This window comes from Varanus komodoensis, unplaced genomic scaffold (genome assembly GCF_004798865.1).
Source record: "Varanus komodoensis strain SLA01 unplaced genomic scaffold, ASM479886v1 scaffold26, whole genome shotgun sequence".
Classification (NCBI taxonomy): domain Eukaryota; kingdom Metazoa; phylum Chordata; class Lepidosauria; order Squamata; family Varanidae; genus Varanus; species Varanus komodoensis.
The window spans coordinates 260,632-278,579 of NW_025335684.1; the positions used below are offsets into that span (position 1 = coordinate 260,632).

Consider the following 17,948-nt stretch of genomic DNA (forward strand, 5'->3'; position numbering starts at 1 on the left):
GCGCGCCGGAAATGACGCACAGTTAGCGCGCCCGCCGGCCGCGCGAGGTAACCACGGCAACCTCGCAACAAGCAGCGACGGGGCGAGGGCGGCGATGAGGAGGGCGGCGTGAGTGAGTCCGGCCAGCCGCGGCGCCTGGGCGAGCGCTGCTGGGCCGCCTGCCTGGCCAGGTAGGGCGCGTCGCGGCTCCCGCGTTCGCCCAGCGGGGAGCGGGCCTGCCCGGGCCGCGGTGCTGGCCGCCGCGCCCTGCACCGCCGGAGTCCCCCTGCAGGCGGAACGGGCAGGGGCTCGTTTCCTGGCCGGCGGGGGAGCCGCTGCAGGCGGCCTTCCGACGCCCGGAGGGCCTGAGGGCCTGACTGGCATCCCACCCCTCTTTAGCCCAAGGCGGGCGGGGAGAGAGGTTCTGGGCCCAGGAGCGGCAACGCCAGCGGGCCCGCCTCGCCTTCCAGGATGCGGGTTGCCGGGCCCTTTTGTCAGAGTCCCCATGAGCAAGGCTGGACGAGATTCTGTTTTCGGGCTAAGAGAGCCACCAACGGACTGGCAGAGGAGCAACTCTAGGTCACCTAGCGCAGCTAGACCAGGCCCCCATCGCCACCCGAAAAGCCGGGCATCAAGCCCACACGGGCATGACATTGACATTTGTTTTCAGCTGCAAAGGCAGCTGGTGGACGTTACGTAGAGAGCTGGCCGGGAGTGTTATGGTGGCACAAGTGGACTTGCAGCCAAGGGCAAGTCTGTCACAGAAGAGCAGACCAAAGGATGGGATGGCCTCTTTCCCGCCAAGTAGCTGGCTTGCAGCGGGGCAAGCCATGGAGGCCTTTCTAGCCAGGGCATAACACTGGACAGCAAGGACAGTTGGCATGCTGCCCAATTTGGCAAGTGTATCAATCCATCCTTTTCCATGGCTTTGGACTGCTGGCTGTCAGCTTCTGAAAATGGTCCTACCTAGGTGCCTACTAGGTATTTCCTGTAGGATGTACTTAGGTTGCAGTTAACAAACAGCTCAGACTCATCAACATTGCTCTTAATTTTCAAAATGATTCTTGGCATCTCAGGTTGTGTAGAGCATACTGAGACCCCAGAGCTGAGTTCATTGGTTTAGTGTTGGACTCCTAGACACATTTAGTATGAAATTAGTTCAGCTTAATGCAATGAGAGTTACTTCCAAGTAAAAATGCTCGGGATGATGCAGCATGGCAGTTTGAAAAGTCATGGGAAACCTGCAAACTTTTGTTCTGGTTTTGTATTTCAGGCTTAAGCTAAGGACATGGTGACAGATTTTGATGAAAAACATGATGAGCACATAGTATTGCTTCAGCAGAGAAACAGGTAGGCTGAAAGATGCCTGCTCACTGCAGGAACGGGCTTTGTGGGTCTTGGGCATCTACTCTACAGGCAACTGCACGGTCAGCATTGTATCCAGATAAGTCCTTGGTAGGAAAACATCTCAATCCTTGAGGGTCTATTTTATTTTCTGTCTTTGTGTGAGCAGAGACAGCAGGCATATATGCAGTTCCAATTTACTTCTGCTACAGACAAGAAAATGAAATTAGAAAGAAAGGTTCAGATTATAAAGCAGAACACTGCTTGGAATATAATTTTTAAACAGAAAAGTAATTTGTTTCTCAATAAAGCAAGAAGGAACAAATCCATGAACTGGTAGAAAAGCGAGCAGTAGATCAGGAATTTCTCATCCCAGCATAAGGAAGCATTGTCCCCTAGTACAAGCTATCAAGCAAAGGAGAGACCAGTTTCAGTAGATCACTTTCTCCTCTCCACCCACCTCCAAATTTAGGATGAATTTGAAAGTATTCCTAATGCAGATACGAGAGTGGGTGATAGGACCTCCATTATGTTTCCATCAAGATTTGGGGGAATTTGCAGCTAAATCCCTCATAATTGCTTTTCTGCTGAGATGCCATGACTTCTCCTGAGAGCTCCAGAAAAGAAAACAAGCAACCTGTCTCTTTTAGGATATTGAAACAACTCAAAAGGAAAGATCCCCTGCAGATCAAGCTAGAGCAGCTGGAGCAAGGATTTGCTCTCTATGTGAATGGTGCGAATTCAGAACTAAGTAACCATCGCAAGAAAGCCAACCCTCAGAACTCTTTCAGAGGAGACGTACGGACTGCAAGAGCCAACTGTAAGTTCCTCTGTAACTGCTGGAGTCAAACACCTTTGGATTCCTGGACCAGTGACAGAAAGTGGACACTGGTCGCTTCCACTCCACCCTCTCACACCTGCTGGCCCTGAGAATCTGGAGGAGGATGGCTGCTTGATATGCCATTGCATTTTGTATGAAACAGTAGTAGAGATTTAGGACCATACAGTACACATTGCTTAGATTTCAGCTGTTAAATTCCCCCAAGTTCACTCACTGGTTTTGCAAATTTGACATGTTACACGATTACGAGGAACCTAGAGCTGTTTTGCAAATTGGCTAAGCAAGGCTGGAGTCGTCCCATCCTGCATCATGCTGCATATAGGTGGATCCCTTTTTCTAGGCAACAGGGGGTTCTCCCACCTGCAATGAATGAAAGCGAAAGAACGAAAAGGACCCCTTTCCACTCGCAGTCTCTCTCAACAGGATTGCCACTCCCCCTAAATATCAAAGGAAAACTTTCCCTGCTTTGGTCCTCCTCTTCAATTATTTCTGTCCTCTTGTTGGGGTTAGAGCCAGGGTGGCTTAGCATGGGACTGGGACTCGGGTGACCCGCGTTCTAGTCCCTGGTCAGCCATGGAGCCAACTGGGTGTTTTGGACCAATCATAGACTCTCAGCCCAGCATACTTCACAGGGGTGTTGTTGTGAAAATAAGATTGAGAATAGGAGGAGGAGAATGATATAAGCTGCTTTGAGTTCTTTAAACAAGAAAAAGGCAGGATATAAATTTAAGAAATAAATGATAAGTGAGTGTTCCTTACCAGAACCTTTTAGGATACTTTTCCACGTGGATCAGTTCCCTACTGTTCATTCGGATATCTGTGGGAGTATCAAGGATGGTTGAGGTACAAAAAGACATGCCTTGGGGTGGGGCTGCCCTTGTGAGCCTTTGACCCCCTTCTCTCCATGCAGCTCCGACTGCCCAGTTTCCTTTCAGATGCTGGCACAAGAACCCCACTAAAAGATGTGCAAGGGAGGAACACACAAAGTGCCCCAAGCAAAATCCAGCGTCGAGAGTGGCTTCAGGTACTGAAAGCAGCAGGTGTTCTGTGTAGTGGCCCCAGCCTTCCATCCGAGCATTCCCGGTCGTTAACAAGTGTCTCTGGCAACACGGCTGGGCTGAAGATCAGCTGCTAGATTATGTGGGCAGCTCCTCCCATCTTTTCCATCTCCTGTTGGAGTCCAAGCTCATAGCTTGTTTGCCAGGAGCCCTGCACCTTCTGCTCTGCCGGCGGGCACCCTTCTGAGGGTCTCTAATCCAGAAGGAATGAACCCCGAGGTCACCCTCAAGCTCCCGCAGCTTTGCTTCCCTCTGTCCTAAGGGGGGCAACTGCAGCCAGTCAGTGGAGAGCAGAAGGGATCGCTGGCCCTAGGTCACTGCAGACCTAGAGTAACGTCTTCCTGGAGGCAGTCATACTGGCACCCACGGCCACCTTCTCCCATTTTCCAGAAGGCTGTGCAGATCAAGACAGAGGGCGGCTCCAGGCTCCACGTTGCTCCTCCTCCTGTGTACTCTGAGGATTTTGAACTGGATGAAAGCCTGGCCCCCGCACCCAGTGACTGCGAGCAGGACGGCTCTTCCCAGGTATGCGTGTCTGCTGTCTAGCAGCCTGCCCAGGGAGCCGTGTGGCTGGTGGGGCAGGTTGGAAATCAAATAATACATAGATTTCTCTGGAATTTGTGCCAGGAGCTCCAGCAGAGCTTGGAATTCTCGGATGAAGGCTGCTCAGAGGGGGAAGACTCTGACTCTGTGGAAGAGGACGTGCCTGCTGAGCCCCTTGAAGCAGAAGAGCTCCTGGGCTGTTCTGGTGAAAGCACCGGCCCATTCCTCGGCAGCGCAGAGCTGGGAGCGGCCTGCGGTGCAGCTGCTGGATCTCTCGTTGTGCTGGAATTCAAGCCTCCCGGCCCACGTAAGCCCCGTTGAACTGGACTTCCTGGGAGGGGTCTTCACAGTCAAGGGCTGACTTGCCTGGCCAGGGCCAAAGGCTGCCATATCAGTGCTGGAAAAAGAAGAAGGGGTTCCCTTGCCTGTCAGAAATGTCCACGGATCCCCCTTGAGGTTCTCCTGCCCGTAGAAAAATGACAGCCAACCTCTGCCCATTCCATATTTTCTTTGCCTCTTGTCTGGCTTGGCTCTGTGAGTGAGTGTCTCTGCGTGCATGAAAGAGGGAGCGCTAGGGAGAGGAGAATCGCCACGCGCCCGGCCTCTGCGAAGAGAGGAGAGGCTGGGATAGGCGGTTGCCCCCATTGTACCCTGAGCAGGAGGTGGACGATCTGAGCAGCCTCTCGGGCAGCCCTGTCATTCCCATGCAACGGATGGCTTCTGCCTTTGCCAGTATCGCAGGTGTGCCTGATCCTAAAGCAAACTGAACTTGGCACCCCTCTTGGGTGTATTTTTCCAGGTGTGAAGAATGAGCGTAGTCTTTCCGCCAAAAGGAAAGGTGGTGTGGAGCCCTACATCCCCACCAGGCCTGAGAGCTCCTCAGCCCGGCCCTGTCCAGCGGAGTGCCCCTGTCCGGAGGAACCAGAGGGAGCCGCCTCCAGTAAGGGAGACAGTCGTCCTCTTCGGCAGCGCTTGAGGGGCGGCAGCAGCTGAGGAAAGCCAAGTGGTGTGGATGGATGGCACCCCGGGGCTCTCCCGCTCCTTTCCCAGGGCCTGGCCTGCGATTGCTTTGTTGACGTTTGTCCCCAGATTGCCTCGGGTGGCTATCCAATGCCAGTAGTTTGTTGGGCTCTCGTTAGTTGGGCATGCCAGGCAGGTGAGAGTGAAGGACACTGTCACGCTCTGGAACAGGCCAGCTTGTTTATCTTGCAATGTGTTGTCTTCAAGCACCAATGGGCACAGGTGGGAAGCCCCCAGGACCATTCATGTTCTTTGGAACACAATTTTGGAAAGCTGCCGCATGCCACATCTTGCTTCTGGCTGGCTTCAGTTGCTCCCTTCGCAAGGCGTCTTGGTCGTTCCTGCTGGTTTTGCCATTTCCCGCTGCCTTTCCCACTCCCCAGTGTGCAGTTGTGTTCAGTTAGCACATTCCTCTGGACTCCACCTGCCTCTCCAGCTTGTAAACGCTGCAGAAGGCCCAAATGGCCAAGCCTTCCTCCTCAACACAGACTTCTCTGCTGTTTGGAAGTCTCGCCTCCTGCACGCACTCCCCGGCTTCTGCTTGGCCAGGCTCCTCTTTCTCCCCTGACCCGATGCAGAGGCCTTACCACCCTCTGCTGCAGGGCTCTCGGTCAAGCCTGCCTTCCCTCTTTGCTTGGGACCGGGCCCGCTCTTCCCCGCTGGCAGGGTTGACTCAGTGGATGTGGCTGGTGCCAGACGGCTGCTGCTCCCCTGGGGGGACTGTCTGTGTTTCTTTCACACCCTTAAGGGGCTGAGCGCCGGGGAGAATACTGTGCACCGTGTCCTGCACAAAGCACAGGGAAGCGGAGGCTGAGCCATCCCCTCCTGTATCGCTAGGAGTTTCTCCTTCCAGAACCCAAAAGCCTTTTCAGCCTGAGAGTGGTAAAGTCGGGGACAGGACACGCTTTCCCCTCTAGAAAGTGGCAAGAGAGATTTTCTCCTCCTTTTGGATGACAGGGCCAGTAAGCCGGACCAATAGGCCACTCTCGGCAACGCGAAAGAATGTCTGCGAGAAGAAGGACCCGGCACACTCTGCTTCCATGGTCCTGAAAGCTGTGCAAGCAGAAAACGAGACCCTCCAGAAAGTGGTTCTTTGTAGGCAGCTGGAGACCTTGGCTGATCCCCCAAGAGCTGACTTGGAGCAGGCAGTTCACGCAGAGGTTAGTACTGGAAGGGACTCGGCTCACCCAGCGGGGCCACTGTGGTGGCACTTCCTGTCGATACGCCACTCCATCTCCAAAGCTGCCCGTCTATTGCAAGCCTTTCCCAGCATTCCATAAGTTCCAGGAAGCCAGATTCCAGCTGAATACCGGGGAAAATTGCCTGACGGTTAAAGCAGCACAGCAGTGGAACCCGCTGGGTTATTCTCTGGCCTGGGGTCTTCTGCATCCCCACCTAGGAAGATCTCAGGGGCACAAGGCAGTCGCATTCGCTGCTGATTCCCACATGGACATGACAGTCTGATCCCAGCCCATTGCCAGAAGTCTGGGCAATGGTGGGGCTGGTGTTGAGAAGCATCTGCCAAGGCAGATGTCTCTTGGGCACCCACTGCGAAATGGGAACGTGCACCTCAAACTCCTGGGCTCCGTGGTGGGACTTCGAGGGGGGAAGTGTCCCCTTGAACTCTCACATGCCCAGGACATGTTCTCTGGCAAGGCCAGGATGGGGGGCCCAGGGCAGTGCCACAGATCGCGCTGGGCACTTGCCTGCCCCATCTGCGTGGGGTCGATGCTCCCAGCTCTTGCAGGCGCCGGGGTCAGGAGCGAGCGCCTGTCCTGCTGAGCTTCCTCCTGCTTTCCCTCTTCCACAGCGACCTGCTTCCCCCCTCTCCGAGCCTCCCAAGCAGCAGCACGAAGGAACAGTGGTCTCCACGCTGACAGAAAGGACTGGGCCTCTCGGGAACAGGTGGCTTTCTTTCGGGCTCCTCCTCCGTTGCAGGGGAAGGGGGTGCAGCAGTGGCCTCACGCAGGCGCCCCTGCACCGCCTCTGCTGAGCTTCCCCTATGTCTGACCTGCCAGGAACTGTGGGAGGGGCAGGTGGCGGAGGCACGCAGTCCCGTCTGCCGAGTGTGCGGCAGGCACATGCACGTGCTGGCGGAGCACTGGGCCAGCAGGTGGGGAGAGCTGACGGCCGACTCCCGCAGTCTGCCGCCAACGCACAGGCGCACCCTGTGCCCCTTGGAGGCCGTGCTTCACAGCAGGCCGTGTGCTCAGCAGGCAGCAGCTGGCAGCGCATGCAGAGCTCCAAGTCGGGATGCCGGTCCCTGAACTTGCCTCTCCGCTTGCCGTCTTGAAAGCACTGGATGCCCTCCCCTGAACTGTTCAGGTTTTGCCCAGCAGTCCTCAGCCCAACAGAGCCGAGCCCCATTCTGTGGCTAGCTGGCAGGCCCTGTCCTAGCCCGAAGGGTCATGCTGCTCCAGCAAAGGCCAGTCTTCGCGGCTCACAGCATGGGCACTGCTGCCCTCGGTCCCCCCACCTGCCCCATCCACCACTGTGAATGATGCATCTTGGGCAGGTGTTGCCTCTACGCCGTCTCAATGCCTCTGTTCGCTTCCCATGCCCTCCCCAGCACTAAACCCTTCATTTCAGGCAACCGAAGAAATTCTTGAAAGTGCTTCAGGAGATAAAGAGCCAGTCTGATCTCCAGGGCCCTGAGCAGCCAGGGCCTCACGTCCTGGTAGGAAGCAAGGACTACAGCAAGCTCTGGGGGGGTAGCCAAATGCAGGGAGGGTGGGGGGAGAGTCCCCGAGGCCTCGGCAGCCTCAGCCAGGAGAGGGGGAAGGGGGCTGTCCAGTGCACCGTTGACTGGATTGTGAAAGAGGAAGCCGACCCAGCTGTGCGCCTGCCCTTGGCGGCCCAGCAACTGGCACCACCAGCTAGACAGGCAGCTGTGCCTGCAGCAAAGGCTTGGTGCTGCGTTCACGGGGCTGCTGCTCAGCCCTGTCGGGGAGGGGAGGGGAGGCTTCTTCTGCTGGCCCCTCAGAAGCAGAAAGCCTTTTTATTTATTTCCTTTCTACACCTGCCCCCCCCCCCCCGAGCTCTCTGCATGGTTTGCAACAGCCCAGAGGCCATGGGCTTGGGCTTGGGCTCCCCCCTCGTGCCCTGCGGCAGGTCTCTTGTGAACAGTCCAGCCCCCCCCCCGCTGCCCCCTGCCACTTGCCGGCTTCCAGTGTCCTGTGGGGACCCCCTTGCCGTCCGTGCTCATGGCAGTGCCTCCGACTTACACTTTTAGGATCAGCAGGAACCGGAGTGGGGGATCTGCGATGCCATTTATATCACTCTGGAGGTCCTCTCCAACTGGGGCAGTCCAGCGAGGGTGGGCCTGGCGGAAGTGGAGTTCTACGACTTGCATGACAGGAAAGTGTTTGTGTCACCTCACGACGTGGACATCAGGCACGCTGAGGCTCCGGGAGAACTGTGGCGCCTGGTCAACAGAGGCCTGAACGTAAGCGCCCTGCCTGTGCTCCGCCTGGAGCTGTCAGGTGCTTCGCCCCCCTTTCGGAGGCTGCAGTTTGCCTCCCCCCGCAGGGCTCCCATGCTTCCACTTCTCCTGAAAGTACCGTGTGGCTTCCTTGGACAGTGTGCCGCAAGCATGCGCAGCCCTCTTGTGCTGGGGATCCTGGCTTTTTTCTGCTTATCCCTTCTTGCCTAAGAAGCGGCTCTTTACCCAGAATAAGGCTGGATGCGGGGGCCTGGCAGATGCTTGCCGTACCACATGTAGTGATGGCCACCACCATGGGTGGCTTTCCGAGGGAATTCGGCAAACGCTCGGAGGCTTGGGCTACCAGTGGCTGCATGTGGCTCTATGGCACCTCCAGTTTGGGAGGCGGTCTGCATCCGTGCACCAGGGACTGGACGGGGGGCCTTGCCTGCGACTCATATCCTGCTTGCGGCCTGCCCAAATGCAGCCGACGGGCCACTGCCTGAACAGAATGCTGGGCCAGAGCGGCTTTCGGCATGTATTTTATTCTGCGGAAGTTGGGGAGAGCCATGGCTGGAACTGGCGTGAGGGGCCAAGCTGCTGGGGTGGCCGGAGGGGTGTAGGCCCTGCTGCATTGCAGGCGTGCAGGCTCACCCCCAAGGAGCCAAGTCCCCACGCCAGCCCTGCCGCTCGGAGCACTGGCTCTTTCACGGGGGCTTAACACACGCGCTGCTTCAGGAGGCTCCGTGTGCTTGAGAGGCACTTGGAGCCCAGTTGGGTGGCCTAACCAAGTCCCAGGAAACAGGTGTCCAGAAATGCTGCTTCTCTCGAAGCTTCTTTCTGCCTGGTAATCTGCATGCCAGTGGCCTGTTGGAAATCCTGACAAGCTGCAAAGCTGATTAATTTGATTAGAAGGAGCAGTCCTGCCTTTGACCTGCAGCTGCACCTCCAGGCAGGCGCTCCTGTGCTGTGCTGAGCCTGCCGCTCGCTTCCAAAGAGAGACCAGCCCGCCTTCCCAGACGGGAATATGGTGCTTACGGCCTCCCCTTCTGATCTCTGGGCCGGCCAGGCCCCCAGCTGTGCGTGTGGGTGAGGGGAAGAGCCTGGAGAAGACCACCTGCTTCCTTATGTTGTAGGTCGGCAGAGACCATTCCCCCTGGACGTGTCTCTTCCAGCCGCCGGTGCAGCTGTACTTTGTGGTTCGAAATCCCAGCCTGTCGGGTGACTTTGGGCTCTCCCGGATCAGGATTTGGAATTACAGTGCCCCTGTTCCTGACGTAAGTGGCTACCTCTGCGTGCTGCATTTCCCTTCCCGGTGTAAAGCAAGCCTCAGCAGGGGTGACCCAGCAGGGAGGGCAGGAGAAGGGAGGAAGGAAAAGTGGAACAGCGTCTGGTGGGTTTCGTTCTAGCCCTGCTTTAATTCTGAGCTGCAGAAATGTCCTAACTGGTGTGTTTGAGACATTGTGGTGCCTTCTGAATTGCAGGGGGAGTTAGCCGAGTCTGTTCTGATTTTATTTTTGAGGAAGGTCAGAAAGAGTGAGAGAGCTGTCCGAAGCGAAGCGTCTCCTGCCCTCGGGGCCGTTGCTGCTGCGAATGGGCCGAACAGGACACGGAGGGCCCCCATTCGTTCGGCAGCCAGAACGCCCCACGCCACTTGCACTCCACTCCCCAGCGGTCCTTCCAGCTCCACTCTGTGCGCTCAGTCCGCATTGGCCAGGGCCAGGCAGGGTGCTGCCCACTTGAGTCTTCTCTCCTAAAGCTTTTTCGCAAGCCTGGAGGCCCAGCTGGCTTGTCTGCCGCACGCTTGGCGCGACTTGCATCCTGAGCCGGCCCGCGGAGCAGGCGCTCGCACGCTTTGTTCAGCAGCAGCCACCGCCCACAGCAGATGGCAGGCAGGCCTCTGCAAATTGCTCCAGAGTCTGCTGGGATGCTTCCCCAGAGTGGCTCCAGGTACCGCGTGAAAGAGGATTTTCCCTTCTGGATTATAGGCGAGCTGAGCCTGATCCTTTCGGACTGGCCCTCCTCTGTGCACTTGCAGAGGTACTGCTGCAGCAGCACAACGGGAAAACAAAGGGCAGCGTCCTTCTGAGCTTTTGAACCAAGGGCAGTGCTGCCAGCAGAAATGAAATGCCCCCTTCCCTGGCAAAGAGGTGGCAATGCAGTGACAGGAGCACGGGTTGCTTGCGGGCTTTCTTTGTGCGGGTCCCATATGGGCTGGCTACTTTGGTGACCAGGCTGTCTTGAGGTAGGCTCTGAAGTTAAGAGAATTTGCCCCAAACAAGACACGGTGCATGCGAGGGATTAATGGGTGGAGAGAGGCACTCAGCAAAGGGAGTTCTTGGTGGCACCAAGAGACAGCCTGCTGGCCAGGGCGCCAGGTCAGAGTGTGGAGCAGTCGGCTTCATTCAGACATGCCACTAAGCATGGCTCCCCATTAAGAGCTCCTGGGCTCCTTGCTTCCTCTGAAGTAAGTAGTCGCAGGCGTTGGCTTGTGCTTTAGAGTCACCACCAGTGGTCAGGCCGTCCAAGCTGTGGTTGGCCTTATCTATATCTTGTTGAAACCAGCCAGCTTCAAGCAGCAGAGTATGAAGCTGGTTTGCTGTAACAAACTGTAATTGAGTTTGACCCCCATTTAGGATCCAGACAGAGGTTAAACTGTGCTTCATTGACAGTGGAAGCTCCCAGCCTCCTGCCACGAGTGTGGGTTCACTTGGGCCTATTCTTGTAACTTTGAACCATGGGCAGCTGGCAGCACTCTGGCTCCCCACCGTGTGTGCCATCCTCCTTGGGTAGATTATGCCCCCTCACAACCCCGCCAAGAGCAGAGCTGTGGGCTCGGATCGCAGTGGAGAGGTTATGATGCGGGGAGAGCCATCCCTCGCTGTGAAGATGGGGTCCCCCACCACTGCCCACTGGCTGGGTGGGTGTGCAGCGGAGGTGGCCTTGAGTAAGTGGCAGGAGAGGTGCCCCCAGCAAGAAAGAACGTGAGCAGACTGCCTCCTCCTCTTGGTCCAGTGGCTTGTTTCCTGCTCCAAGGCAGGAGACTCTGCTGCAAAGTAATGATCGTTAGCTGTGCCCAAATTGTAAATTCTGGCTAACCCTTCTGCTGAAGCAAACTGGCTGCATGGGCAGCCTGCTGAGAGAGAGGGCTTACCTGGGAGTCCTGCAGGGGGTGGACCTGATGGCCCTCTGGCCCCTCCAACTCTGTGATTCTGTGCCTGCAGGCCACAGGGGTGAAAGGCTTGCTTATCTTTGGTTTGGCTGTATCACATCCAGATGCATCTGATTTTGCAGCTCCTTCCTTGCATGCTTGATTCCCAGGAAGATTCCGGCGGAGGGAGGGGCGTTGTGTTGAAATGGCATTCGTTTGATTCTTGCTGATGAGGTGTTTCTCCTTGTGTTTCAATTTGGGATTCATCAGGCAGGCATGTGAACTGCTTCTTCTGTGTTCCCTCAGGATCTTGATATCGGAGCGAGGAATGTCCTTGTTTATGTCGATGGGAACCTCGTCTTCGCTGGTGAGCTGCCAAAAAGCTGCGTAACCACCAATGTCAATGGTGGCAGCTGCACCACCATTGGCCTTCCGGCACGCACCTCGCTCCCTCTGAAGGAGAGGGAAGAGAAGAGCTGGCCCGCTGTGGACCAGAGCCAGGAGTCGGATCTGCCACCCACCTTGGGAGGAAATTGCCTCGGGGAAAGGGGGAACTCCGTCGGTCTTGCTGAGTTGGAGGAAGGCCTCCGAGCAGCGCCAGGCCCTGGTTTCCCGGCAGATGGCAAGAGCTCCCTCTCGGCAGAGACTGCAGAACTTGCCCAGTCTGCGGAGGAGCTCTCGCTAAGTGAGCAGATGGAAAAACTTTCCAGAAGGCCTCTGCCTGAGTTGCCCAGTTTAGCTTCCCGCTCTTGGATCCTGTCCTCTGCGGGGGGCAAAGGAGAGAGCCCAGTTGGCGTTCCTAGGCCAGAGCTGCCGCCGTGGCTTGTGTCTGAGCCCCTGCTGGACCTGCAAGCCCAGCTGCCCTCCGAGAGCACGAGCAGAGGCTCCTTCACGATAACGGGCTGCAGCCCCCATCTCGGTTATGCTGAGCTTGAGCAATCCAACAGTGGGACTCCAGATGTGGGCGAGAAGCCCACGCCCGGGAGCGCAAGAAAGGGGTCCGCCTCTGACCTGGACAAGTCTCTGATAAGCTGGCTGCCTTTCAAGTCCCCAGCTGAGCTGCTTCCTCCAGGGCAAAACTGTGGAGGCGGAGAGAATAATGAGCTCGGCCATGCCGTGTGCCGGGAAGAAGCACCACCTGAGGCGGGTAAGAGCTGCCCCGCACCGGCCGGCCTCCCTGGGGTTCCCCAGAAGGCATCTGCCCGTCCAGCTGTGGGCTCCCTTTCGAGCACAAACAAACCCCAGTGTGGTTCCCAGTCAGATAACCTGCAGGTCCGCCTGTCGTTCTTCGCTCTCGACTGCCAGAGTCCGCAAGCAGCATGGGGCTGCGTTTGCTCTTGCCCCATGCTCTGCCTTGCGGGTGGGGCTGCCCTGAGGGGTCTGAGCACTGATCAGCACCGCACAGGGAGCACCAGTCTGAAAAGCACGTGAAAGCAGAGCAGGCTGTGTCTGTAGGCCTCCAGCCTCTCATTTTTTCTAGTCAAATTCTCTTTGCTTAGTTTTCCGGGGATGCATTTTGCCTGATACAACTCCTTTAATGAGATCCTATCATTGTGTGAGGAGTTGACCTCACATTTACCCCTTCAGTTGCTGAATGGGGCCACATGAGACAAATCTGGCATCCCCGCCCAGTTTGCACTGGAGACACAGGAGACTCCTGCCCTGCCCTTTTATGCTCTTTCTCCAGTGCCTGTGTCGCAAAAAGTGGCGGGCCTCCCTTGCCACACGACCAGCATGTCTGGACCCGAGCGGTGGCACGCACCCTCAGCCCTTCCTTTTTGGGCCCTTTGTGAGCGCAGCACTCGGAAGCGCTCTGGAGAGCTGGTCGCCCCAAACCAAACCTGCCTGCTTTGTCCACCAGTTGCCAAGAGCTGTGAAGCATCTTGGCTCGCAAGTGAAGGCCCCAAGCACGTGTCACAGCTGCTGGCTGTAAGGTGGATTTCGGCCACCCTAATGTCAGAGGAAGCATGTGGCACGTTCTCTGAACCCCCTCTCCATGGCCCCATCGTGGGCTGCTCTGGCAGGGCCTCACGCACTGTGTCAAACTGGCCTGGCTACCCTTGGGAGCCGTATGGCAATTCAAAGCATTGGGGTGGGGTGGAGGGCTCAGGAAAGCAGGCACCCCCATTCACTCGCGGTGGTTCCTGTTCAATAGAAATAAGGTCTTGCTTCTAGCTGATGTCTCCCATTAACCATTTCCTTTCCACACGTCATAAATCCAACTTTTGTTGCTGCCTGGCTTCCACACACACTTCCACTCCTCGCCACTGCGAACCATGCACCGCCTGCCCCTGAAGCCCTCTCTGCCCGTTCTTTCAGGGGAGGCGGCAACCGCTGCCAGAGGCTGCAGGAGGCCCTCCCGTGCCCGATGGACTGGGTCCCAGGACCTCGCTCTGCAGGAGTCCTGGAACTCCCTCCTGACATTCAACCACTTGCATCGAGGACGCATCTCCAACATGGACTTCCAGGGGGACATTTTCGATGAGTTTCTTCACCAGCAGAAAATCAGTCGGCAAGGGAATCCCAAACTCCCAATCAAGGAGGGTGGGCAGGTGCTGCCAAAATGGCCGGAAAGCGAGACCTGCCCGGACTTGGAGGATGGGAGCGACTTTAAGATCCCGGTCCTGCCCTACGGACAGCACCTGAGAATCGATATCCAGTCGACCTGGGGAGACAGGCACTACGTTGGCCTTAACGGGATCGAGCTGTTCAGCTCCCAGGGAAAGCCCATCCACGTGGCCCACATCAAAGCCGACCCGCCAGACATCAATGTCTTGCCGGCCTACGGCAAAGACCCCCGCGTGGCAGCCAATTTGCTGGACGGCGTGAACCGGACGCAGGACGACATGCACCTCTGGCTGGCTCCCTTCACGCCTGGGAAGCCCCACTGCATCTCACTGGACTTTGCGAAGTCGTGTGAGGTGGCCATGATCCGCATCTGGAACTACAACAAGTCTCGCATCCACTCATTCCGGGGTGTGAAGGACATCTCCATGGTGCTGGATGGGCAGTGCATCTTCGCAGGGGAGATCGCCAAGGCTTCTGGGACACTTGCCGGAGGTGCTGGCTGGAGCGGGGCGGGGGGGGGGGGGGCTGCCTGCCTGCCTCCCCAGCTTTTCAGTGTTTCTTTAATCCTGCCTTGCAAAGAAGGCTGACAGGGAAACGTTCCCTGTGCCTGCTCTGCCCTGGTCACCCAGCCGTCTGCTCCTCCCTGCCTTGGGCTCAGGAAGCTGCCTCTGGGAAGCGAACCTGCAGGGACCAGGCAGGCAGCCTTGAGGCCATGCGCCACGCTGTGCGGCACCCCCCTCCCCTCTGTGCCGAAGCCAGCTTGGCTGGAGAGGTGCAGGGGCTTTCTCTCCCGCGTCCCTGTCCAGTTTCAGTTTCCCCGCGCCTGGAGAGGGAGACAGCTTATGCGTGTCCCCTGGAGCCCCTTCCCTCCTGCAGAGCCGCTCCAGTACAACAGCCCCCCTCTTGCCTCCTCGCCCCCTGCCTTGCGCTGCCTCCTGGCCCCTCCCCGGGAGAAGGGAAGCTGCCCTTCAGGGCCGCCTTGGAGCCCTCTTGCCAGGGAGGGAGGCCTGGGGAGGGCAGCGCTCACAGGGCTCTCACGGGGGATCCCTCTCACCGGCCGGGACCTGAGGCTTGGTTTTGTCTTTTGTTCCGATCTTTCCCTTTTCTCAATCCTTGCTTGCCTCTGAGAAGCCCACAAAGCTACCTGGCCAGGCCAGTGTGCGGGAGCGGCAGACTGCACTGCCAGTGCTCAAAGAGTGCGAGGAGGAGCAGGGGACTCCCGGGGCGCAGGGCCTCCAGCAGCGGCTGCGTGGCTTCTTCCGCGAGGGGCTGTGCGTCTTGGCTGCAGCATCACGAGGAGGAGAGGGCCTGGGCCCCTGGGGCTGCAGCCCTGAGCACGTCATCACTGCAGGGCTGTCCATATTGCAGCTCCAGAGCAATTTGGGGACACCATCTTGTTCACAACCGACGAGGAGATTCTGGAGACCATCTTCTGTTACGATGAGTCCTATGATGAGGAAGCAGAAAATGTTGGCAGCCGGAGGTATGAAGAAGAGCTGAAGAGGCCAAGAACTGCCGATGGGGAGGGGGATGAGAGGCCCTTCACACAAGCTGGTTCCAGGATGGAAGACAAGCAGGTGGGTCTTCTCTGGCCCCTCACGAGGCCAGGGCGGCGGCGAGCTGAGCCCAGAGCTGACAAAGGGAAGTGGGGGAACACATGGCTGCAGAAACCGATTCTTAAGCAGATCTCAGAATGGAGACAAGGAACTTAGCGACCAAGAGAGGGGAGGTCAGTGAGTGCTGTCTGGGAGGAGGAGCCCCCCTTGCATTCTGGGACACCCCATCCTTCTGGGGGACAGCCGGGCAACCCACCTGACTTCCTGCACCACAAAGGGAAGGAGCAGTTCCTCTGCTGTGGGCAGGCCTGTACTTCGTGGTGCGTGTGCCCCTTTGAGAACTTCATCCGCAGCAGAACAGGCCAGGTAAGCTGCTGATTTCCCTCTTGGCAAGGCAATGACAAGTCCACCCTTTCTCAGAGCCAGAAGCATGATGCTGTGCCAGAATCCATTCCAGAGATGGTGACCACGGAGCCTGGCATCTACGCCGGAAAGTGTAAGTCTTCCTCTGGTTTGCCCACTTACGGCAGCGCCCCTGGGCACTGGGCAGGAGGCCTGGTCCTTGTGACTGCTCTTGCTGCCTCCTTCTGGTTGCAGACACTTCTGTTCCCCTGGAAGCTGGCGAGTGGTTCCCTCACTCATGGCCGATTGCAGAGGTTCCCCTCTTGCAGTGGCACTTCTGGGTTTTCTGCCGGTGCAGTGGCTCCCCGCTGCTCTTTTCTCCATCTGAATTTAGCAGCCTAAGCAGTGCTCTGCTTGCTTCAGCCAAGCACTTGCGTCTCCAGGCCAGAAGCTGCCTCTTCCCCCGTGGATGGTGGGTTTTTCTGAATCCTTTGGGTCGCTGGCGAGCTTGCCAAATCTTCCCACTTCCCGGGGAAAGAGGCTGTATCATGTGGTCCCTTCTGGCGGCAGCTACGGGCCTCTTCTTTGGAGAAGCTCTGAAGCCGAGCCCACCCAAGTCTACCTCTGTGTAGGCCTCCTGCTAAACTTCACTGCTTCTTGGGGAGACCTGCATTACCTCGGACTGACGGGGCTTGAGGTGGTTGGAAGGGACGGCCAGGCAATCCTGCTCTCCGTGGATCAGCTTTCTGCCTCCCCTCGAGACCTGAATGATCTCATGGAGTACGTGGACGATTCCAGGACCTTAGATAAGTGAGTACCGCCATAGGCATGGGGGCTCTTAGCAAGTAGTGCCCCCCCCCCCGAAAGTGGCAAACTGCGTGTGCTGCAGGGGAGGCTCTGTGGGGAATTCAGCAGAGCTCGGGCAGCTTTCTCTGGCACAGGCCTGGCAAGTCCCAGCTCTGGAGGGCTCTGCCCTGTCACTGCCAGGGCCGTCTCCAGTGCTGCTCCAGCTCCCCTCCTGGGCACTGCCAGGGTCACTTGCAGCCAGGCTGGCAGAATGCAGGGTCAGGGTCTTCGTGCCCCGGTGAGTCTGTGGCCCTCTCTCTGCTGTACGGGGCCCGAGGCAGCTCCCCTGTGGGGCAGCTGGAAGCGTCCCACCTGCTGCAGCCCTTGCTGCTGGCGAGATGTGGAGCCTGGCAGGTTCTGCCTCCTCCACTGCAGTGGGCCTGGGAGATTGCAGACGGCAGCCACCGCTGGCCAGGCTCCAATCAATATTGGGGCCACGCTCAGGCATGAGAGGTGGGGAGCAGGGCCTGCTGTGATCAGCCTGCCATGCTCATTTTAGCATGTGCTGCTCTTGGCATTCACATTTGTCCTCCTTGGGACAGCAGCAAGGATGGAGACCCTTTTGGAGGCCCGAGTACCCAAACTGCAGCCCAAAACCCTCTTTCTCGCAAAGTGCCAACACAACACTCAAACCTAAAAACTGAGGTTTTAGTTTAGAAAAAACAACGCACAGCCAGTCCAAGCAAATATATATATATATCCTTGGCATCGCACTGACTGGCCATGTGAAAGCTTGGATGAGTCGAGGTTTGTGACTTGCAGCTCATGATAGCATCACCTTCTTTCCAAGCATGCGCATGTCTCCTATTTGCGCTGTTATCCGATGTTTGACTGCTGGGGCAATGTGGGGTAAATTGGCTTGCATGCCAAATGCGGCAGACATGTCATACTTCACAACCACTGGCTTAACTTTACACAGGTGCAGTTCCTAACCCTAATTTAGGGCTAAAGTTCCATTGAAAAGAGGGCGATTTTGAAAAAGCCTTCCCTGAGGAGCTTTTTCTGCCCAGCTCATCATTCCTGCCCATTCTATGCACATTCCAACCATCAAAATCATGCCAGGACACCTCATATTCCTAACCCTAACCCTACCCTGGTGCACTCCCCTAACCCTAATACAGGGCTAAAGTTCCACTGAAAAGAGGGCGATTTTGAAAAAGACTTCCCTGAGGAGCTTTTTCTGCCCAGCTCATCATTTCTGCCCATTCTAAACACATTCCAACCATCAAAAACATGCCAGGACACCTCGTTTTCCTAACCCTAACCCTACCCTGGTGCA

General features: G+C 57.2%; 1 protein-coding gene across 2 annotated transcripts in view; it reads left to right on the forward strand.

Annotated features, from left to right (window-relative positions):
- Positions 1-69: 69 nt before the first annotated feature.
- LOC123024992 (katanin interacting protein) overlaps positions 70-17,948 on the forward strand; it is a 24,665-nt gene continuing 6,786 nt past the window's right edge. The window contains exons 1-17 of one of the 2 annotated variants that reach the window (XM_044433366.1): positions 70-170; positions 1,253-1,329; positions 1,974-2,143; positions 3,100-3,188; positions 3,613-3,747; positions 3,850-4,072; positions 4,565-4,705; positions 5,743-5,945; positions 6,596-6,690; positions 7,375-7,462; positions 8,018-8,230; positions 9,343-9,483; positions 11,664-12,504; positions 13,677-14,417; positions 15,294-15,502; positions 15,902-15,977; positions 16,456-16,633. In XM_044433366.1, the coding sequence (XP_044289301.1) occupies positions 1,268-1,329; positions 1,974-2,143; positions 3,100-3,188; positions 3,613-3,747; positions 3,850-4,072; positions 4,565-4,705; positions 5,743-5,945; positions 6,596-6,690; positions 7,375-7,462; positions 8,018-8,230; positions 9,343-9,483; positions 11,664-12,504; positions 13,677-14,417; positions 15,294-15,502; positions 15,902-15,977; positions 16,456-16,633 (3,605 nt within the window). In that variant the 5' untranslated portion in view covers positions 70-170; positions 1,253-1,267. The remainder of the gene's footprint in view (positions 171-1,252; positions 1,330-1,973; positions 2,144-3,099; positions 3,189-3,612; positions 3,748-3,849; positions 4,073-4,564; positions 4,706-5,742; positions 5,946-6,595; positions 6,691-7,374; positions 7,463-8,017; positions 8,231-9,342; positions 9,484-11,663; positions 12,505-13,676; positions 14,418-15,293; positions 15,503-15,901; positions 15,978-16,455; positions 16,634-17,948) is intronic. The other variant, XM_044433367.1, reaches the window with a different exon arrangement.